Here is a 23,227-nt window from a genome sequence, read left to right as displayed (position 1 = left end):
TCCTTGTAACAGGAGGTCAGCTGAAGCCGGCTTCCAGACTTCTGTCAGATTACTGAAGATGTCAGAAGTAACTCATCAATCTTCACAGGACAGATTTCAGAGCTTGTGGGAATCGTTCTGAAATATGTATCGATCATGTTTCCTTTGAGGCTTTCACATTGTGCATATTATTATTATGGTTAATATTAATTAATAATATTAATTATCATTAAAAATAAAAAGGCTGGATTTGTAATTGTTAACCTGTATACCTGCAACCAGCAGTAAAAATAAGACCAATACTACTACCACCACCACAACTGTTCTTCTTCGTCTTCTTAGTATGTGTCCTCTGGTGTTTACAAAATGTTATTAATAATATTCACAAGTATTGTATTGTTTTCCTGTAGGATTTATAGTCAATCTAAATTAGCTCGATTAGTCTGCCCCCTGCAGGACAAGGGAGGAACAATGTTTGTCTGCACAAGGTACTTAACACCTGAACTATACGTAAACTTTATAACATTTCGGCCCATTTCATTTTAAATGATGTACTCACACATTAGCCGAAGTGGAAAGACAAGGACACAAACCACACTGTCTCATTTTTGAAAGTAAACATATGAAAATGACATGCACGTATGTCCAAGAGCCGAACAGAACATAAGCACTACCGGTCACAGCTCCCTGTTGGCTGCCGGTCTCCTGGAATCATGGGAAATGAAGTCTTCAGCCAAAATGGATCATACCAACCATAAGATACAATGTAAATAGAGGCGACAGCACAGATTCCGTTATGTCTTCAGGATTTATAGTGAAAAAATATTTTTCTGTGTGTATTTCTGTTATTATATTTTCTGTAAGTGTTATATGAACGCGGAAATCGTTGAAAAAGTCATCGTCCGCCCCCCCTGTGTAACTAAAGAATACAAGCTTCCCGGTGCCGCAGGTTCTCTTCTCCCGTCGGATTACAGCCGAGGCAGCACGCGAAGTGACGGTTACCGAGCCATAAAACGTCGAATTAAGCCAAGAGTAAGTGCAGGAAAGTTGTATTTTTACGACTTGAACATGGCAAAAAGTGTGCTATTCGTAAAATCCATAAACCTTTGAATTTTCAGTTTTGTAGCGCCACGTGGTCAACGGAACTACTAGTTGCTGAAGCTGTCAAAAAAACTCGTGTAACTAACCTAACTTTAGCTAATGTCTGTGTGAGGAGGCACCGGACGAAATACAACACGAAACCCACTGTCATAACTATCACTCTAAATACGCCATTTACCTCATTTATGAAGGATATTAAACACGATTTCCCACTTATTTCACAGTCTGAAGTGACAAAATGTTGTCGACTTGTACAGTTGTGTATGTCGCCCAGTTATAGTATTGAGTTAACGATGCTGGGATGTTAGCATACAGAATAAATTGCAGTCCTGTGGTTATGTTTTCCATAAAGGTTTGTAGTTTATGTGAGTTTACATTGTCTCTTATTTCTATGTTGGCCATTAGCTTCCCTTTGCAGTTACCAAAGGTGAGTGTTGATGATAAAGCTGCTTTTCAGCCGATGCCCTAACACATGCACGGTTTAGTTGCTATCTTACGGTGTAGTGGAAGTATTTCGCACTCAGTTGCCAGCTGCTTATTAGGTAACTTACACCTGGCCAGAAGTAGTGCAGAGTAACACAGCAGACCTGCAGTAAATCCTGCCTACATGAAAGATTGAGCGTTGAGTTTGTGGTTGAACCTGATTTGGGAAGGTGTTGCTTCAATTTTCTGGTAATTTGAGAGGTGGAGTTTGTGGGGATGTTGGGCTGTATTGCATAATTTTGAGAGGTATTTCCAATATTTAATCTACCCTCATTAATGTCTAGGGAGTAGGGTTGCAACCACTTTATTTTCTCAAATAATTAATCTTACTTTTGAAACTGCTTGAAGAAAACCAGAAAATACTCAAATGTAAGAAGCTGGTGCAAGCATATGTTTGGCATTCACCCAGACAATTAATTTTCAGTCATGGACTGATTGGTTCAGCTTTAATAGGGAGGACAAAATATTAGGAACTCCTCTCAGACCAAGACAGTGCAGTTCAACAGTGGAAACCTTCAGCAATGAGCATAAAGTTGGATTAACACCTCTTTAAACAGTTCACAGGAAGGTAGAAATTAATACCAGGCTGTTGTGTTCATCTGCATTAGGTTTAGCTTGGTGTACCTCATAATCTGGCAACTGAGAGTACATATCTGCACTAACAGTGCTTGCAAGTGAATTGTTTTTGGTTTTTGGTTTCTTATTGGATTATTTTATTATGCGGTTAGCTGTTTGTATTTTATGCATGTAAATGTAAATGATGTCTTTTGGTGGTGATGTTTGCCTGCTTGTTTAAAGGCGATGCTGCTATCAGAAACAGTTGGATTGTCTTTAACGGAACTCCTTTGCGGATTTCTGTGATTTATTTTGTATGATTTAAGTATTCCATTCCACAATAGGTAGCGTACATTATCCTGCAGCATGCCAAAACAAAGGTGAGCCAGACAGTGTTGCCTATGGTGTTTTTTTTTCCTGGATGTTTCAGAAGAAACATCTTGACATATTTAATGCATAAAAGCAGTGCTTCCTCATTAATTGGACACAGCTCCTGCTGTGTTTGAAAGGATAACCTTGTTCTAGTGTTGCATCACACCTGCCATTATCTGGGTGTAATTCACCCTGTTTGTTTCCAGTTGAAACTGCAGCACTTCTCAATAAAAAATTCTTGTGCTTTATTGACTTTCAGATTTGAAATGAATATGGAGGAAACACTGTAAATGCATCCTAACCTAAATGTTGTCCATTTTCACCTGTCATTTGTGTTAGACACATCACATTTTGCATTGTTTGTTTTGGCTTTGCTTTTTGAAAGGCCAATGTGAGATTGATCATCTATTCTTCTATTCTCATACCGATTGCGCTCATTCTGAACTCTTACTGTAGTGGAAAATTTAAGCTTTTCGATCAGTCCACCATCTCTTGCCCTCAAGACCACATTGGCATCACACATCAGCTGTTTTATGAGCTTTCTTTGCGTCTAACCGGCAAAGTTCTGTGATACTAACTTCACACTGAACTAATGGCTCCAGCTTCCACCTGTTGCTTCTTTTCTCTCCTCATAAACCTGACACAAAAGTGTGTAGAGAAAAAAAGAAAAATGGATCAGTCATTGCCAAACCATCAGCAAGGAGGAGCCCCTCAGCGTGCTGCACCAGTGTGGGCCTTCAGCCAGGGTAATGTCCCCACCAAGGAGAGAGGCACCATCAGTGGAGACAAAGTCCAGCTTGGGAGGCTGCGCCGGCGCACTCGTTTGTCCCAGTCGGAGAGCCAGAGCTCTGGGGCTGAAGAGGAGTGCTTGAGCACCTCCATGGAAGCAAGTGGCTCCTATGGTCAAAGCCCCATCCTTAAGAGCATGCAAGCAGAGGGAATCTGGTCCCAACGCAGTGCCTTTGAGCAGGCTGAGATCAACCACCAACGGCGACTCATCTCTAATGGCAGCGGACCGCTATCATCCTCTCCGAGGAGTCCGAACACCAGAGGCTACTTGAGCTTCCAGACCAGACGCACCCATAGTCAACAGCAGGATCAGGAGCACCCCGTCACCACTGTAAAGGCTTCTGGTACCCCCCACCGTCAGTACAGTAGAGGCCGCAATCGCACCTCCTCTGAGACCGAGCAGGGGCGCAAAGGCAGCAGGGGGCCGACCCAGAGGAGGAGAGGCCTCTCTGAGACGGAAAGCAGGCCCAGATGGGACAAGTATGGCACCTCTCACACAAGGAATGGGAGAGACATGATGTGTGTTTTCGGTTTATTTAATTACTATGATTTTTATTTTTTTTTTATTTTTTTATTTGTTGTCTGTCTGCATTTCTGTTTGGCCTTTTTCAGTTATGCTAACTTGTGTATTGTGTATAATATGCTGATATGCAGGTTTATAGATGAGCCTTTTGGGAGTTTTTTGTTTACGCCACATTCAGACTGACTTAAAATGAAGTAGCACCCTCATTCATTTAATGAGGTCAATCCCTTAACGCCACAGTGGTGCCAGCACAGAGTTGAACCTTGCTCAGCTTTTGCTGCGGTGTAGTGCAACATCATCACAAGGTGCTGTGGTGGCAGGTTGATCAGGTGCTGCTAGCTTGCTTTGTAATGTGATTGCTGTGTTTATCTCACCGTTATAACTTTGAGTTGTAAAATCCTGTTTCACAGTATTCCTGTGCAGAGTTCTGGCTTCTGATAGGCCTTTAACTTGTAGCGGTACTTGAAATAATATGCCCCCGTCCATACAGCCCTGTGCATTGTTTTAATGCCCACTAAGTCTGTTATTGTGTCAGTATCGCTTAAGTACTACAGCCATATACTGTCATGTTTAGTGCAGTGGGTTTGTGTTTGACGATCATGCAACAAAATGGACCTCTGCTGTCACTAAGGGCGGGGGTGGGGTGGTGGGTGGCACAGTGACCTACCTTTTGTTCAATAATCCAGACTTTGCCGACCAGGCAACTGTGTTTCACTGGCAGAGGAATGTGTAGATGCCTGTCTGCTGCAGCAACCTGTCAGCAAAATGAGAGGAGAGGTGAAGCATGTGTGCAGTAGTTCACCGCCTTTTCCACCCATTAATGTTACTTTTTATTTCACAGATGCCTGTTATTCTGCCATTTATTTAAGGCATACATGATAAAAAACTGTCTGTCATGCTTTGTTTTTCGTCTCTCCCTATTCCACCCACAACTCCATCTGTGGCGCTGCATGATGTTGTAACTTGTAACATACATTGTCCTGGTCAAGCATTTAATTTAGCCCTGTTCTGTCACTCATTTTTGTCCCTGATTGTGCTGGCTGTAACAACTTAATAGTAGACGAGCTGTTGGCTGCAGAGAATCGTCTTATTTCTGCTGAATTTCTGACTTCTCTTCTCAGCAACAACATGAGTGGACTGCAGTGCCTCGCCTCAGAGAACATCTGGTTCGACAAACACTGCTACGATGAGGCGGAGAAGCGCTTCTACGAGGGAGCCAATGGACCCTCCGCTCAGCAGCAGGTAGAACGAGCACATAAAAATCCTGCTTCTTTTGGAAACTTAACTGTTCATGCAGCCCAAGAGCAAAGCTTGGGCCTCAGACCTTGTTTAATATCTACCTGATTATTCTAAGAAATTCTTCAGACGACCTTTATTTCCAAACCTCTTGTCTCTTGCCGTCATCTTTTGAAGTTCCTTTCGTCTACTGCCTGACACCCCCTCAGCTCATGCTGCCCTGTCAGTCACCAGCCTGTTAGATTAAGCAATAGTTACATCATCGTCAGTCACAGCCCTCGGCAGCCCGGAGCAGCTGTGTGCATGTGAGTTAAGCCACTCGATTTAGAAGTGGCTCGGCCTAGCGAGAGAGGGGTCAGGTGGTTTGGCAGCTGTCTCTGCTTCTCAGGCTGTCCAGGGCGGCAGCGGCTCACAGAGTTTCTACGCTGGCCTGCGAAACAATGGAGAGATTATAGTATGATCACTCCCAGGTCTTAAAGAGTCATTTCACCTAAATCACAAAAAGCCACATGTCCTCACTTACCCTTTGGGATTTCAGGCAAGGCAGGTTGTTTTATTTGCTGAGGTTTTTGAGATATGTGCCTCTTCTGCTCCACAAATGCAATAGAAACTTGACAGAAACAAAGGTCTGGTTACTCAGAATAATCCATAGATGACGCCAGTCAGAAAGTGTCAGTGAAAATAGTTCAAGTTTCAGTAGAACAGGTAGCTACACCGTGAGAGTTATAGGTCAGGTTATCGTCCTCGGTCTGTGCACCTAATGTATGCTGCCAAAATGTGTGCGACCTTGAAGCACAACTAAATAATCCAGCAGCTCACATTTATTTACTTTTGATTGACTGCTCATCCTCTGAATCATCATCCTAAATGTTTGGTGTCTGGGCTGTCCTGCTTTTGTCTGCTTTGCATGCTGCTTTCTGTCTTTGTCACTGCTCCTGCTCCATCACTGCTTTACCCACGTATACCTGCAGGACAGAGACATTAACGCCATCCTGCACGACATTGCTAAGTCCCGACAGGATATCCAGCATTCCCTAAACGGAGTGAGTACTGTGCTACAAAAGAGCCGCAGGCACACCCCCTGGAGTGGCAGGACCGTGCTCACTAATGTCCCGTACCAGCCCTAAAACAGGGGAATAGCTGCTTAAATGATGCATGATGACAAAAGTATAGACAGAGTTTTTGAGGACATTTTTGTCTTTCGTGTCACAGAGCGGCGTCATCTTGCGTTAAGAAAAGTGCTATGTACATATTACATTTTCTGTTCAAAGATGCTTATTCTCCCTTTCACTTCTACTTGCTTCTTCCATCATCTTCACTGCAATCTGTCAGTCAGCTGCTTATGTGTTTGTCTTTAGGTCAGTGGCATTTGCTGCACTGTGTGTGGTCAGTTTTGCAGAAAAACGTGTCCAGCGGAAAATTCAGTTTTTTTTCTCATCAGTTCCTACTTAAACTGGCATGCCTCTAATGTACATGGAATGCATCATGGGTAGCCGTAATTGTTCCACCTTTCCACACCAGCTACAGAGATCTCTTCTTAAAGCTATTTCACCGCAGGTAACTGATGGTAAAATCCACAGTCTTTCCTCTGTGTACAATTACACGCAACAGCTGAATTGATGCTTCAGCAGCCTGAATGTGACAAATCACTGTCACTGTCTTTTTAGTGCAAAAGTCCTTCTTTGAGTTACTACCCCTCTGCCATGGCTCAGCAAGCAAACACAAGGATGGAGTTTAATACGTAAAAGACTAACCTGAGCAACGCCTACTCAATTTGGGCAACTGATGTTGAACCTGTTGTTGCGTGGAAAGAGCACTGTGGATGCTTGTACCACATCTCCTACACTGAAATCGCTTGAAGAAGTGATCACTTTGCAGCCAGTATGGACAAGAAAAACAATTAGAGTGATTCATAACTCAGTATATCTCAGCTTATACATGGGTTTAGAAGTATTCTATTATGGACTTGAAAAATGTGAACGTAAAGTCAGCCTTAACTTCACTAAACCAGTAAGAGCTGCTGAGACGGCTGGTTTGAGGACATGACATGTGGTTTTACAGCCCACATCGTAAACGTGTGGTAAAACAGTTTAAAAAGCTCTTCAGAGCTGTAGGATTGGTTGATATATAACCCATTTTGCACCACTAGTTAGTTGATCTAGAGTTGATATAAAAGGTTTTAAACTTAAGTTTCGTCCCGTTTCTCTAACAATCTCAGTTTCTGTCCTGTAACTGACGACTCTGACGTTGCAGCATGTGAAGCATCCACTTTTCTACCTACAACCAGTCCTTTTCTTTTTTGTCTTCATCACCTTCACCTTGTACATCACTGGGTGCAGGTGAAAACGACCCTGCAGCAGGCCAAAGGGCGGCAGCAGAAACGGCAGCACAGAAACGTAAGTCCTGTTGTGTGCATGGCTGAGACAGACAGCCGGGTGTGCTGGCTGTGTCAGCCGTTGCCTGAAGTGAAGTGTGCTACCATTATCACAGCACTGAGATGTCTCATCCTGTTCCACCGTCTCACCATCCTGCATCTTTTTTGAGAGCTCACATGTCCACCACTAACTGATTGAGAGTGTGTGATTTGGGGGAAAATACAATATTGATGATTTCACGAGATCAAACACTCTTGAAATGCTAATCTTCATATTCTAATGACCCATTTCTGTATCTTCCATCTTGAAAGCTCCATTCTCATTATTCTCATTTACAGTTACCTGTCATGTAACTCCTGGGATCAGTTGTTGATTAAACTTAAAGGAACAGTTAGACATTTTGGGAAATACACTTATTTGCATCATGTCTGGGAGTTTCATCAGAAGATCGATGCTACGCTCAAATCTGTCCTAGCTTAGCACAAAGACTGGAAACAGGGAGGGGAGTTAGTTTCCTTTATTTACCCCTTTTTTTAGTTAAACTTACATTTTAAAGACAAATACAAGAGTGGTATTGATCCTCTTCTGACATGTTTGTGGCTACAGTGCGCTGCTTTTTTTGCTCAGGCTAAAGTGAGAATGATTGTCCATGGCATGCGAGAGTTTGCTGTGAGTTTGATTATCTGTAGCCTGTGAGCCAATCAGGTGCCAGTAACAGCACAGTGGCCACCGCCTCACAGAACAACACTATGTAAATGATGCTCTGGGCTGTTTAAAGCTCGATACTGTTAGCTAAACTGGCTCAGGTGCTAATGGTGGAAAAAAAGGAAATTTGCTATTGTATTGTACTTAAGTACACATTTGAGGTACTTGTACTTATATTTTCTGCTACTTCATATTTCTGCTTCACTGCATATCAAAGGCAGAGACCTTTTTACTCCACTATGTCTATTTGACTTTTTTTTTCTCCCAACATGTCAAACTATTGCCTTTACTGCTATTATAAAAAACTGTGGGGTAAAAATGAAAGTTCTGGTGACGCAGTATCTGTTTGCAGGTTTGTTTTAAAAAATAAAATAAAAAATCTTTGCACAGTTTGCCTGCATGCTGACATTGTAAACATTAAAGTGTCTTTATTTGGGATTGTGGGAGTTCATTTTAACATCAGCACTGTGTGTGTGTGTGTGTGTGTATGTGTGTGTGTGTGACATGTGTCCCAATCATTGTTGTGTAATAGATTTTAGCCTTGCATGTTCTCTTTTTCCTCGCTTGCCTCTTCCCTTCAGGCTTGGAGATCTCAACCTGGATGATGGTGTATTAGCTTTGTTCCCATTTGACCTGACCTGACCTGCAAAGTGACACTAATTAATTTGTTTATCTTTCCACAGTCATCATCACATGCAGGAGGAGACCAGGAGCTGGTTTCACGAATGAAGAGCCTGGAACTGGAGAACCAGGCTCTGCACAAAGGTAGGTGTGTGTGTGTGTGTGTGTGTGTGTGTGTGTGTGTGTGTGTGTGTGTGTGTGTGTGTGTGTGGAGTTTTTTTCATGTCTTTGAGCTTCTGCTTTACCTGATGCGCAGTGTTCATGCTTAACTTTATTACTGTGTTTGCTTGTTAGTGGTGGCGGAAATGAGAGCAGCCCTGCAGAAGCTCGAGTCCAGAGTGGGTGTGCTGGAAAAGACCCCAGCAGCAGCAGCCGTCGTCCCATGTGCTAAGGTAGGTGACTAAGATTTTTTTTTTTTTTTTTTTTTTTTTTTTCCCGGCAGGTACAGGGAACATAAATATGTAATAATAAGATACTGTATGAAAGAGGTGTCTGAAAGAGGTGAGACAGCTGTGTCTCTCAAGATGAGCTTTGAATATGTCATCAGCTTTTATCTGTTTTTGTTTGCTTTGTCGTGTCTGATGTTTATGATTATACTAGATTGAATTGTTTTGTATTGAGGAGGACTTTTTTATACGCTTCCTTCCTCCTCTGCACATATCTGTTGATGCTTTATTATCATATGTCTTATACCACGTTGTTTTGTGTTAAGAGATTAAAAAAAAAAAAAGACAAAGGTAAAGCCTCATTGGAAAACGTTCTGTAAACAGCTCATCCTCACAGCGATTTATCCTTTTCCACTATCTTCATCAGGCTGCGCCAGTCAAACAGGTGGAAAATGGGGATGATGATGACGACGATGACATTGATTTGTTTGGCAGTGATGAGGAAGATGAGGAGGCAGCCCGCCTCAAGCAGGAGCGTGTGGATGCCTATGCAGCCAAGAAGTCCAAGAAACCTGTCCTCATTGCAAAGTCGTCTATCCTGTTGGATGTCAAGCCCGTATGTATCACATATGCTGGTTCTGTTACGGTTGTGTTCTCAGTTCAGAAAGACTCAACATCAGGAAATTCCCAGGCCATGAATTTGTTTGAATGTTAAATCACTGTCTAATTAATTGATTTACTTTAATAGTTTTAATCATTCAGCCAAAGTGAAACCTAATGCATTAAAGCCTGCATCACCAACAAAATAGTTAAACGTGCGTGTAGTGTGACGCATGCTGTGCCATGCCTGATTTAAGGTCCGTTTGTCCTCTGCGTCCCCTTTAGTGGGACGATGAGACTGATATGGGGAAGCTGGAGGAGTGTGTGCGCTCGGTGCAGATGGACGGGCTCCTGTGGGGAGCGTCCAAACTGGTGCCAGTTGGCTACGGCATCAAGAAGCTGCAGATCAACTGCGTGGTTGAAGACGACAAAGTTGGAACAGACATCCTGGAAGAGGAGATCACCAAGTTTGAAGACTTTGTAAGTACCAATCCAGTTGATGTAATTTAAGGGTCAGGGAGTGGTATTTTGATAATCTGTGTCAGTCAGTATTATACAGGTCATCTGAGAGCGCTTGTAGCTGTACCGTAGCCTGGTTATTGTAAATAATGCCAGTGATCACTTTCTTCTCTGACCTTATTTTGGAAGCATGTCTTCATCATTTTAATTGCATTAGTGATAGAAACTATTAGAGGTGAACTTTGTGAGAACCAAACTTTAATAACAAAAAGAACAGAAATGTACTTCCAGGAAAAAAAAAAAAAGGGTAATTCATGAACCAAAAGATAAATATGCTCGTCCACTTTCAGGTAAAGAGATTCATAAAAAAGCGACACTGATGACTGTCCATTAAATGTAAGACGACTGGGCATCAACTTAGTTTAACACAAGAAACTGGAAACAAGTCATTAAATTTCACGCAGCACAAAGCTCATATGTCTGAGTATTTCTCTGTAAGATGGCAGATTTTTACTCCTGGAGTTGGAAAAACAAGATAATGTGTTAAGTAGTGGGCTTCAGTGCTGGTAGCTGGATTTTGTAACTTTGGACAAACCATTTCCAGTCTTTGTGCTAAGCTAACCGTCTGCTGTACAGATGAGGGGGTCGACCTTATTAAAATCTCTGCTAGAAAGTGAATTAGTTTATTTCTCAAAACTTTACATTCTCTTAATTAACATTGTCATTAAATCTGTATGTGACATGCAGTGCTTTAAAACAATGTCTTTGATGCATAATAAATCCCTACATAACACCGTTTTTTCTTCCTTTGCAGGTCCAGAGTGTCGATGTTGCTGCCTTCAATAAGATCTAAGCTCCACCAGCTCGCTACCTGCTCACCCAAAGTGTTGCTGCCGCTCCCGGCTTCCACGGTTATTAAAATGCTAAGTTTTGAGCACAAATCTGCCTCCTTTTCGTTTTTTAACCCCCGTGCTTGAAAGCTAACTTAAAAAGTGTTATTCTTGATGCGAGTGCAGTCGGCTCAAAGAGAGCACAGCTTCAAAGACGAGCCCAACCCCACCCAAAATCCTGCATAGATGGGCTGGCTGAATGTCGTCTTTACTCTATGAAGTAAAACCATTGAATCAGTGACGTTATAGAACGACAGAGTCCCAGCCCTGAAGTCCAGATACACTCCGATCCTGCCGCAGCAGGACGCAGCGATGGCCACGCTCTCCTTATTGTGCTGAAACGAGCAGACGGAGTAAGAGCAGTCCAGGCTCCAGGATTTAGAGTTGTGTCCAAGCTTGCAGTCGCTCCCTCCTCCATTCCTGCCCATGTTTTTGTAGCAGGCACCGATGGAGACCCCTCCGTTGCCGGCCCACTCCACCTCCCAGTAGCAGCGTCCTGCCATCCCCGCTCTGCACAGCACCTGAGCCCAGCTGGTGAAGCGAGACGGGTGGTCCGGGTAGGGCTGCGGCTCCAAGCGCGTGGTCACCCCTCGTCCACCGTCAGAGAAGCTCAGATAAGGGTTGGCCGTGTTGGGGTCCAGGGTTAGATCACTGGAATCTGGACACATAAGATGCACATTAGACACCAAAGCAGAGGTCACTGGTTTCATAAAGATGGATTGTGCAAGTAGCTGCACTCACACTGTAGAAAATCAGCTCTCGTCTTCGGCTCCGAGTTGTATGATGTGTCACTGTCTTTTGCTGTTAGATACAAGGAGGGGTGACGGGTGTGAATCAGAACAAAGGTACAAAGTGGGAGAAGCCATTTCAGATGCCACTGGTTCTAGAAGTATAAGTCCTATTCATTTTTGTCCACAGTCAATGTCTTGTGACTCACGGAGCTTTTTCACTGTTTGGATGTGCACAAAACTCCTGGTTAAATCATCAATACAACTGTCACAAAAAAAAAAAAAAATTTATTTTAGTCTAATCTATGTACATAAATAAATCGTGGCAGACATTGACTACATCACCCAAAGTGCATTTCAGCTAGTGGAGAATTTGAAATAATGAAATAGAGTTGAATCTTGTGGCCACAATAAAGAAGGTAACATCATCCAGTTGGGTCATGTGTTTCCATGTTCAGTAAGCTTGAGGATGTCACCTAAAGACGAAATTTAAAGTGGGACGACAGAGGAACCCAGAGGAACAGAGGAAACATAATCATTTGATTAAAGCAGGCCTTTAATCAAATGTAGCTGAACTTATTGCCAAGATTAAGTTAGTTACCTCTATAAATAGGTCCCGCTGACTTTTTAGTGGTTCCAGGCTGACTGGTTTTAAGGATCTCGTAAACGGGATCTTAAATACACACTTGATAATGCTCACCTTCATTACATTCCCTACATTTATTTGTCAGTTTCACTTAATATTTACTTTTCAGATGAAAAATGTTCAAACTTGGTGATTCTGAATGTTTGATAAACTGAAGGATTAAGTGTCTCTTTATGGGTTGACAACATTCTGCTGCTTCCTAAGAAGAGCTGGAAAATGCAAACAGGCCTGTTTTTCTGAGTTCATGCAAAGTTGATGGGTGCTTCTCACATGACAGCAATGCTAAAAGTATGATCTCACAGGATGTGAAGCTTTGCTAGCAGAAAAATGCAACATACACATTAAACAGCAGTGATATTAATCCAAATTTATACATAAGCTAACAGTAAAACACTGACAGGGTCCACTGTACTGTACAATGAGGAGCCTGCTTTTACTTTCAGGCTTAAAATGTAGCTAATTATACATTGTTTCATCTGTAGTGGAGTATTTTGACAGTGTAGTATTGATACTTTTACTAAACAGCCAAATACTTCTTCCACTGCTGCTAACTGTGTGTAAATAAACGGCATCGTTCTTGTATTACAGTGAAGGACAGAGCACTCACTAACTTAACATATGAGACCAGTTTCTACACAGTGAGTAAATACAAACCAGTGGATGTGCTAGTAGTGACTTTTTTAATGTAACCTGCTCAGTAATGACTGTGGGTAATGAGCTACCAGGCCTTTCAGCTCACCATAGTGGACAGAAAGCTTGACAGACAGACCTGCTGGTCCATAGTTACGATTGCTTGGCTGTGATTGGACAGTTGGTAATCAGGAGGCAGGGTTTAGTAAGCTGTCAAAGTGACCACCACATAAACTCACATACCTTTAGTCTTTTCAGAGGTAACTTTATTGCTGGTTTCCTTCAGGGAAATTGCTGGAAATGCAGACGAGCAAATAGTCAGTATGTGCTGTTCACAGTTTAAAAAACAAAACAATCATCTTTACGGTAATCCTGCACAACAGACATACCCTTATCAGAGATCCTGTTGAATTCTCTCTCAAGCGTTTCATCCAGACTGTCTTTGAGATCAGCCAGGGCTCCTCTCATGCTTTTATACATCAAATATGGAAGTGCGTCAGCGTTGGGCATCTCCACCGTCTTCGAAGGGAAGTGAAGAGACTTGCACTTCTGCCGTGACACAACAGCACAACCAGATTAGAGGTATTTGAATACAAAGGCAACAACCTGAGCAAATCAGGAAGGAATCACTTTGTGGGTGGTGAAACTACATCAAGTTCACATCAGAGTCAAAGGGTCTGTCAGGAAGCACGAAGGGTATGAATGAACAAATAAATGAAAGTGTAAATGTTTAAAAAGGTAAATAAAGTAAATCCACTGCACCAGAATAGTAATGTAACGCTCCACAGTGAAGAACTTTGGGGATTTGTTGTTGGTACATTTGTGTGAGAACACACACGTTTACACCTTGTCTCATTACTGTGAAAAGAAACATCTGTCATAATCAATACCTCAGAGGTTTAACCAATCAGATTTCAGGGGGAAAACACCAGGCTGTCATTATATCTGGTAGCCTTTCACACAGTCCGTCATAGAGACTTGTTGTTAAAACAGATCTAGTATGAGAGTTGAGGGCCAGGTGTTACTGCAGATGCCATACATCCAAATAAGTGTATGATTGTGACTGACAGTGAGCCACCACTCCTTGTTTTGGAATCTAATGCTTTAAAAGGTTGTTTTCTTTTATTTCCTCATATTTTCATCTTAATTTTTAGTTTAATGTAATGACATAAAAGTGGCCAGAAGTCACTGCTGCAGGTTTGACCTCTGTATATTAGTACACACTGAACATTAGCAGAGTTTTTTGAGCACTTTGATTTAAAAAAAAAAAAAATCTTTTCATTCATGTACTCTAACATAAAAAATAAATATGTTTCAGTTAAACGTACTCCTAAGTTGACTTTTACAGCATTCTTAAGTGTAATTCTTAGATGTTTGGCAAGTACGGGTCCACAAATATTGCAAAGAGCCTGAAAGGTGATAAGAAACATGCTGACGCCACGCAGCCCAGTGAGGAGGCTGCTGCGATAATCAAGGTTTGAGGAGACGGAAGCATGTACGATCATCTGTGTGTCTAAAAACTTAAACCACAGCTTATTTTTTACATTTTTCTCAGGTGATAAAAGCTTACTGAGTCCTCTGATGATGCTCACCTGAAGGAAGTGGACGTGGTCCTCGGCATGAGAGAGCTTCTCCAGCTCAGCATCAGCCCTCCTGAACTCCGCCGCCTCCCTCTGTGTCTTCTCCAGCAGCTCCTCGGCCCGATCGAGAGCCGCTCTCTCCTGGACTCTGAGCAGCTCCTTCAGCTCACAGCTTTGTTTCTCGATGGAGCGGATCAGCTTGGAGAAAATCCTCTCGCTCTCCTCCACCGCCGCCTCTGTGGAGTGCTGTGGAGGATAAGGTTTTCTCTTTTCGGTCTTCAGGAATCATGAACACCGCACGTGTGTGTGTGTGTCGACCGTGTCAACAACGTGTGTGAAGCTTTGAAAAAAGGCTCACCTTAATGTATCTGACAACATATCTAAGCTCCTTCTCCGTGTCCTTCAATCTCTGGCCAGACTTCAAACAGGTCTCTTGGAGTTTTTTCTAAGAGAATAACAAAAGATGAATATCACACACTGCGGTCCCCGAGGTCGCTCACTCGAATCTTTCCTCCACGCTTGACTTTCAAGATGGAAAGTTTTGATTTTACAATCAAAGGGTTGGATAGCTCTGGAAGGCCTTTGGTCTATCAAACTAAACTTTTCAGTAACATCAGAGCACAAGATTGGGCTGCAAGACCAGACCAGGGCACATTTTACACCCCCTGTGTTCAATATTTGAAACGCCTTAGCCTTTACACCAGGCCATAAAGACATGTCCTCCATCAAGATATACAAATCAAGCCCATTTATCAACACGACATCAGCTGAGGCTGCAGCAGAGGCTGTGACACACAGCTCATAGAGGCAGTTAGGTGGACTATTTCTTGGCTGGGAACAGTAAACTTCCTGGAGTCTCAGCTGGTCAGCCGGGTTCCCAGTCTTTGTGCTAAGCTAACTGCTGCTGGCTGCAGCTGTATATTTTGCGGACGGATGTGAGAGTGGTATCAACCTTCCCATGTAACTCACGGACAGAAAGAGAAGATATACACTTCCCGAAATGCCAAACTACTCCCTTAGTGCCTGAAATCAGACACGAGAGGGACAGAAAAAGACTAAACAAACTGGTCAGGAGAGCTGACTCTGTCCTGGACGATGGAGGGGGGTGTTAGACAAGCTGGCATCAATCACGGACATCCCATCCCACCCCCTGCATGAGACGGTGGGGGGCTAACGCAGCTCCTTCAGTAGCGGACAGGTCCTCCATCCCAGCAGCTGTCACACTGTTTAACTCCAGCAGCATTGATGCAGCATGTGTTGATGCTGTTTTCCATTTCTGCATCACAAACCGACTGATCGCACTACTGTTATTTAAGATAACATAATCACATAATTTTTTTTCTTTCTACCGTGCAAAACACTGTATATTATCTATATATCAACAATACGTTTTTCTCATGTGCAGTTGAACACCAGCAACAGTATTCTTATAAGCTTCTACACAATGTACATACGTATAGTTGAAGTCTACATATGTATGTTTGTATGCCTCTCTTTTTATACCGTGCTGGCGGTTACAATTTAATTTATATGTAAGTTGATGTAACTGCATATCGAGCTGTTCAGAAACATGTGAACTCCACTATATGTTCATTTATAGTTTGTGCGTGTGAAGAGTCGCCGACACCCACCTGCTGAGCTGCCCGCTCGTCCACCAGCAGCACCGCGTCGTGGCTCCGGTGCCGCTCTTTGACGCACTGGGAGCAGACGTACTGCTGGTCGGTGCGGCAGTACATCCGCAGGGATTTGTCGTGCTGCGGGCACAGCTTCTCCCTCAGCTGCTCCGAAGCCGGGATCAACCTGTGGGCCTTCCCCTGAAAGCGTTTGTCGTGGGCTTTCAGGTGAGCCGCACAGTAAGACTCCGAGCAGAGCAGGCAGGATTTCACCGCTTTGCTCTTCTTCCCCGTGCAGACGCCGCATTTCACCTCCTCTGCTTTGGCCGAGTGCTGATCGGCAGCTTGAAATCCAGACTGCTGAAACTTCTCCACCACCTCGCCGAGGACGGTGTTCCTGCTCAGCAGAGGTCTCGGGTTGAACACCTGCCTGCACTGAGGGCAGCTGAACTGGCCTTTCTGCTTGGCCCTGTTCCAGTAGTCCTCAATGCAGTCCAGACAGTAGCTGTGTCCACAGGGGATCGTCACCGGGTCCCTCAAAACCTCCAGACACACCGAACAACAAAACTGCTCTTGCTCAACAGAAATAGTTGTCGCTGCTGCCATTTCCTACAAAATCTGAACAGAAACTGGAGGGACAAAGATGGGCGGGGCTCACAGGTGTGCACATATCAGCGTCTCAGGTTTCACCTGCTCCACCGCGAGGCCTCCAATCACAGCCGGCAAACCAGCAAAAAGGCTGTCACAGGTGAGGCGTTAAAGGGCGAAGAGCAGCTTCCTGTCGAACCGCCTCTTCTAAATATAGCACAGAGGATGCACTGACCTGTGATCAGTTTGACACGTAACATTTCACACAAAGGCACTGCAGCTGTGGCACCTGTTGTTCCACGTCTGCATCCAGCACTAATACCTGGATTAGTTCAGTGTACAGTGAAATGTAAACCAGCCATCCAGCAAATAAACACCACCCTTGAGAAAGTCTTTTTGATTGTACCAGTGTGTTTGCTTTTTTTAATGTCAGCATGTCACAAATCACAATATATTATTACACATATCTGTAAAGCAAAATTGTTATTTTGTGATTTTGGTAAAAATGTAATTATAAAAGCATAACCATGTCAAGAAAAAAACGCTAAAAACTCACTAAATTTCAAGTTAATGTCAAATTGCAAATACTGAAACAGGATGTAGTGAGTTCAGTCCTGCTTTGTGCTGCTTAATACTTAAAGTAAATGCACTGTCAGTGTGTTTGTCTGTGGCACTTTGAAATTCTTTCCTCATCTCTGTTCGTACCTGCACGATAATGCAGAAATGTGCTGAAAACTCAGTCGATTAAATTAAAGCTAAGAGATGGATTTAGAAATGCACAGTGCAGATTTTTTGAGGGGAGAAGGAGAGCACTGAGGTATGAGGACGTTCAGGCCGTGCAGGTGCGTGTGAAGCGCTGATGTCCGCTGCAGGTCTATTTCCTCCTGGGGTGAGCGCGTCGCTGAAGGTGCCTCTGTCTGGATCCTGAGGAGAGTTTGGATCCTGAGCGCACAAGAGGAGCAATTATTAGTCTGCAGCGGCCCGAGGCAACAAAAACGTCCAGACAAGGAGGACATGTGAGCTCACACGTGTGTTCCTGGACATGAGCTGAACCATTTTAACAGGACGATGCAACACTGTGAATTTACCACATCAATTTCACTAATTACTACAAATAAAACCACATACACAAGATATCATAGTATAATTGCATAAAAAAAATAGTACCTGAGATGAAAAAGGTTGAAATATTTTAAACTTACGTCTCCTAAAATGTTAACATTATGACACAGTTTGCTCACATACAATGGTCTCTATGCACTCTTTAATGCTGAAATGCATCTAATTTTCAATAATGACTCTATTTACCAAACGCTGATAGGGCAAAGGTGGGCACAGCAGGTCCTGGGGTGAGGAAAGGGTTGAGAGGGCTCACAGGACTTTGGTCTAGGCCAGGTGGCGGGATCACTGCAAGCACAAAGAGAGCAAACACGGAGTCTCAGCTGTCCAAACTATCAGACTGTGCGGCGCTGCCTTCCTGCCACTTGTGCAGATTCAGCAAACTCTACTATAAACAAACAAGTTGACAAAGGTGTTTGTGCTGCACGATGTTGCGGCGAGGCCGAGATGCACAGACAAACAGGGAGTATGCAGAGTTCAGCAAGTTAAATTTAGGACTTTTTAAATCACGCTGGATGCAGTTCAGTATGAAAAACATCAATGTGAACCAGTACAGACGATAAGGCCGAGAATTATTTACTGAGTGCGTTTGTCTGAAATGAACTAAAATGAGATCTGGGCACCCAGAATTGGATCTGAGTGCAATTAAAACATTAATCTGAGTTTAAAAACTGGTGTAACTGATGTTTCTTAGACAGTCAATGCATGTGTGTCACATTCAGAGGTCCAGATTCAAGTTCACAGTTGATTTCTGTTCATTTTGTTTTCTGTGTATTCTGTTGCTGAATCGTTTCTGTATTTTAAAGGCTGGTCTGTCTCTAAATGCTGTGCTATGTGGTATATGTGCATGAATACTCACTGTAGTAATCAACATTAGATGATAAATTAATACATTTTATGTGGGGGTAAACCCTGCAGCCTGATGTTCAAACTGAAACTATTTCGTTACCAATCAATAAATAACCTGATCAAACAGAGCTGTAAGCTGCAGAATGCTTCCCTTTAAACACCTGTGATAAAAGCTGTTATTTCTGGATCATCCACATCACATCTTAAAGTTGAGCACGTGCAGGTTCGTGGACTCACCGAGCGTCGCTTCCATTTGTGCGGCTGCTTCGCCCTCGCCGGGCTGCGTTGTGTTTAGCTGCATGGCAGCATTTGGAGGACCTACGATAACGACATCTCTCACTGCAAAAGAGAGAAATCACACAAACAGGTGTTAGCAGAAGAATTTGCACTCGATCAAAAAGCTGATCTGAGGGAACTCTTCGTTTCTACCTTTCTCGTAGATGCAGACAAATCCTTCCTGGCAGACCTCCTGCAGCAGTCCTTTAAAATCCGACACAGCCGTCATCACCGGGCCGAAGGTGAGTTTGGGGTCGGCGGCGACCGAAGGCGAAGCCATCGGCATGGGTGGAGCACGGAGAGACTGACAGCTCTGGAGCGACGAACCGAGAGAGAGTAAAGGTCTGAGCCGCGATCAGGGAGAGTTACTGCAGCTGAAGTCTGAAAAACCTGAGCGGGATTACCTGAAGAAAATGGATGTGGTCCTCCGTGCGGGACAGTTTGTCCAGCTCAGCCTCGTTCATCTTCAGCTCAGCGATCTCCTTCTGGATCTCCACCAGCTGCTGCTCGGCCTGACCGACGGCCGTCTTCTCCTGCGCCTTGATCAGCTCTCTCACCTCAAAGCGCTTCAGCTCGATGGAGCGAATCAGCTCGGTGAAGACGGCGTCGCTCTCCTCGGCCACTGCCCGAGCAGAGCGCTGCGGGGAGGCACAAAGAAACACGTGGCAGAGAGGACTGCTGCGACCGGAGGACGCTTCATCAAGTTTTAGCAGCTTTGAGGGTCGTAAAAAGTAAATTCTGAACTGTTTGCAGGACCCTGGAAGAGCAAGACATTTTTGACATCTATGTGTTGATCTACTGGATTTCTGCATTAAAGCAAACTGGGTGTTGGCTCTTACAGTGAGGGCGAAAATGGCTTGTCTCAGCTCCTGGGCCTCCTTCTCCCTCTGGTGGATTCTCTGCTGAGAGCTCTGCTTCAAGTCACCGAGCTGCCTCTGAGGACAAATATGAGAAAAACTGGAAATTAAAGTCACTTTTACTTCACATTAAACTGTGTTTGAGTATATTCATCGCGTCCAACATCTGTTTAACGTCATATACGAAGTTCATCACTCATTTCCTCCATCAGACCAGGTTGAGATAAAACAAACAAACCTTATCTAAATCTATCAAACCTGGAACAGATTAACATGAAGATGTTAAAGGTTGTGTAAACTCTTTGTTTGATCTGTGAAACGTTTACTTCCTGATCACATTGGACCAGATTACATCACTCATGTCTGAACGTAAAAGCAGGATCTTACTGTTGAGGTCGGCTGAGGAGGAACTCACTTCTAACTAGTTTGTATGTGACTGCTACTAATGCTTATTTTGATTATTGATTCGTTCCCTGCCTGGTTGTTTTGTCTGTAAAAATTTAGGAAATAGTAAGAAATTCTGTCACAATTAGGCAAAGTGACAAAAAGTTTGTTTTGTCCAAACCTCAAAATGATTAAAAATAAAGTCAATTTCAAAGGAAAAGCAAAAAATCCTCCTATTAAAGAAGCTAAAACTATGACATCTTTTGCTGAAAAAACTATTAAAATGACCAAATCACCAGTTAATTTTCTTCCAATCGATTAATCAGTTGAGCGCCTAAATCACTCCAGCTGGACTCGTGTATACTGTCATGTGTTTGTATTTGTAAAGTAACTAAAGCTGTCAGATAAGTGTAGTGGAGTAAAAGTACAATATTTCCCTCTGAAATAAGGTGTAGCACGAGCAAAAAGTACAAAGTACAAGTACCTCACATTTGTGGAGCTGTAACCAAGATGTCAATTAATGTTTGTTTTTTGTTTTTTAAGAAAATAAGCTGAAATTCTCTGATTGAAGCTTCTTAAACGTGAACATCCTCCGGTTTCTTCACTCCTCTGTGACAGTAAACTGAATATCTTTGGGTTGTGGCCAAAACGAGACATTTGAGAACCTCATCTTGTACTTTGGGAAACACTGGTGTTTTCACCATTTCCTGACAATTTATAGACTGAGCAACTGATCGATTAGTGGAGAAAATGACATGACTATAATTGTCAGTTGCAGCCCTGCACATTTGTACTTAAGTACAGTCCTGAGTTACATCCTGACGCTGATCGGCAGCCTTGTCTGGACTCGATCAGACGCTTCGATTACCTGCTTCTGTTGTATTTCGGCCTCCACCAGCACCGTGTCGTGTCCCTTGTGCTCGTCGGTCAGACACAGGTAGCAGATACACAGCTTGTCGGTGCGACAGTACACCTCCAGCAGCTTGTCGTGCTGCCCACAAATCGTCTCTTGGAGTTTTTTGGAGGCCGACACCAGCTTGTGTTTCTTGAAGGCAGCGGACTCGTAGTGAGGCTGGATGTGCTGGTCGCAGTAGGAGGCCAGACACACCAGACAGGACTTCACCGCTTTGTTTTTCCTCCCGGTGCAGACGTCGCACTCCACGTCGTCGGCCTCGGCAAAACTTTGGCAGGAAGCCGTCGTGGTCTCTTGGAGTCCGGTCTTTCTGAATCTCTCCACCACGTCGGCCAACATGGTGTTTCTGGCGAGCAGCGGCCTCGGGTTGAAGTTCTGCCTGCACTGAGGGCAGACGAAGACCCCCAGGTAGTCGTCCTGGTCCCAGTAGTTCTGTATACACCCGGAGCAGTAGCTGTGTCCGCACGGGATGGTCACAGGGTCCTTCAGCACGTCCAGACATATCGAGCAGTTGAACTGGTCCTTGTCCAGGACCACGCCGGCTTGGGCCATCGTCGAAAACGCAGGAGAGGGTGTCGAAAATGAGCTAAAACACAGGAATCTGACAGAGAGACAGCAGCTGCTTTGTTTACAGGAAGTAAAAGGGAAGGGGCGGGGCCAGCGAGACTTCACCGGAAGCTGAACGGGGAGTTTAATCTTTAAAAAACACTGCATTTCAAAATAATGGAACTTAAACGGTACACCGTATTTAATCGGTATTAACACTAAATTAGAAGATAAAAAGGTTCTACAATTACGTGATATTTTATGTGGACTTAATTTGTCGTTTTGTTTTATGTATGTTTTATGACATGTATACATTATACAGTACTGGAAGAATTATGGATCCTATCCTGAAGTCAAAGTGGTCACAACTAATGTAAAAACAAAACAAAACAGAAAGAAACTAAAAAAAGAGAGAAAAGAGAGAAAGAAGACTCAATTACAATAAAAAAAAACCTGCACTCGAAATTATACTTTAGAAAAAGTACAGAGGTATTATCAGCAAAACGTACTGAAACTAATAAATGTCCCCCTTTAGAGCGTTTTATTAAAACAGGCAAGATACAATTACTGATGTATTAACATGTAAACAGTATCTTTATGTTTTATGTTTTAAGTGGGCAAAATGAAACAAATTTTAACTACTTCATAAATGAGAACTATAACACACATACCATAAATTTTCTCTGTATAGACTTTATACAACATCCTTGAACTTAAATTCAACACTAAAAATTCAACAATGTTGTAAAAATGAAGGTCAAAGGAGAATTTGTGCTTTTTTTTTGTAGTTAAGATTCGTGGAGGTGGTGCTTTTATTTTGAAGGATTTGGATGTCTCTGAATTTACATTCAAACTCGTGAAGTAAATAATCGTAGTTTGATCAACCACATGTACTTCGGTCATTATGCAGCAGAGGTGCTCCTGTCAGAGATGTATTATGTTTGACTGGATTTTAATTATTAATGCATTAACATGTAAGAATCATTTGTAATGTAGCTGATTGAGGTTCAGCTAATTCAACTTACTTTTCATACTTTGTTTTTCAATGTAAAACTTTAACCTGCAAATGCCTAAAACAACCAAAGCTGTCGGATGAATACTGTATATAATACTGTATATTTACAGGAACACCACAGGGCGCTGAGCTCCAGCTTGACCAACTCTGAACAACAGAAAGAACAAATTCTTCACCTCTAAAAAGAAAAAAACTGCCTTTTTACAGTCATCTAGACCTATTTGTATCGAGCAGACATCAGTTTCATTCTGTTGCGTTCCTGCAGCATGTGGTTTACATACTGACTCCACTGGTTGCATATCCAATAGCATCACTGAGCTGTAAATAATCAGTGAGGTTCAATGTGGGACCACAAACCACAGTACATTCACTCAGGCTGAGTAACAAGCACTTCAGAGGCGAGCCCAGT

General features: G+C 43.1%; 3 protein-coding genes across 10 annotated transcripts; 1 reads left to right on the top strand and 2 right to left on the bottom strand.

The window, feature by feature from the left end:
- The first annotated feature begins 928 nt into the window (after positions 1-928).
- On the top strand, positions 929-11,125 carry eef1da (eukaryotic translation elongation factor 1 delta a (guanine nucleotide exchange protein)). 8 transcript variants are annotated; one of them, XM_076745795.1, is made up of 10 exons: positions 964-1,011; positions 1,486-1,507; positions 2,463-2,498; positions 4,924-5,044; positions 7,378-7,434; positions 8,802-8,883; positions 9,034-9,131; positions 9,553-9,741; positions 10,011-10,205; positions 10,999-11,125. In XM_076745795.1, the coding sequence occupies exons 3-10, from the start codon at positions 2,485-2,487 to the stop codon at positions 11,035-11,037; spliced, it is 795 nt and encodes a 264-aa protein (XP_076601910.1). In that variant the 5' UTR covers positions 964-1,011; positions 1,486-1,507; positions 2,463-2,484; the 3' UTR covers positions 11,038-11,125. The 8 variants fall into 8 exon arrangements, with proteins under 8 accessions (XP_076601912.1, XP_076601914.1, XP_076601909.1 ...); XM_076745794.1 differs by lacking the exon at positions 1,486-1,507 and having other exon boundaries at positions 932-1,011; XM_076745796.1 differs by lacking the exon at positions 1,486-1,507 and having other exon boundaries at positions 932-1,028; positions 2,445-2,498.
- Positions 11,126-11,166: 41 nt separating this feature from the next.
- On the bottom strand, positions 11,167-16,910 carry LOC143329760 (tripartite motif-containing protein 16-like protein). The gene is made up of 7 exons (XM_076745790.1): positions 16,290-16,910; positions 15,017-15,103; positions 14,671-14,904; positions 13,468-13,627; positions 13,322-13,372; positions 11,816-11,875; positions 11,167-11,732 (listed from the first exon to the last, which is right to left on the bottom strand). Exons 1-7 carry the CDS (start codon positions 16,875-16,877, stop codon positions 11,206-11,208), a joined length of 1,707 nt encoding a protein of 568 aa, XP_076601905.1. The 5' UTR covers positions 16,878-16,910; the 3' UTR covers positions 11,167-11,205.
- Positions 16,911-17,256: 346 nt separating this feature from the next.
- On the bottom strand, positions 17,257-21,897 carry LOC143329762 (E3 ubiquitin/ISG15 ligase TRIM25-like). The gene is made up of 7 exons (XM_076745800.1): positions 21,213-21,897; positions 19,943-20,038; positions 19,508-19,741; positions 19,257-19,416; positions 19,065-19,166; positions 18,168-18,266; positions 17,257-17,801 (listed from the first exon to the last, which is right to left on the bottom strand). The coding sequence occupies exons 1-7, from the start codon at positions 21,807-21,809 to the stop codon at positions 17,734-17,736; spliced, it is 1,356 nt and encodes a 451-aa protein (XP_076601915.1). The 5' UTR covers positions 21,810-21,897; the 3' UTR covers positions 17,257-17,733.
- Positions 21,898-23,227: the final 1,330 nt, after the last annotated feature.

Source organism: Chaetodon auriga, chromosome 12 (genome assembly GCF_051107435.1).
Source record: "Chaetodon auriga isolate fChaAug3 chromosome 12, fChaAug3.hap1, whole genome shotgun sequence".
Taxonomy (NCBI): Eukaryota; Metazoa; Chordata; class Actinopteri; order Chaetodontiformes; family Chaetodontidae; genus Chaetodon; species Chaetodon auriga.
The sequence above is the reverse complement of the archived record's forward strand: the minus strand, read 5'-3'. Positions and strand labels throughout refer to the sequence as shown.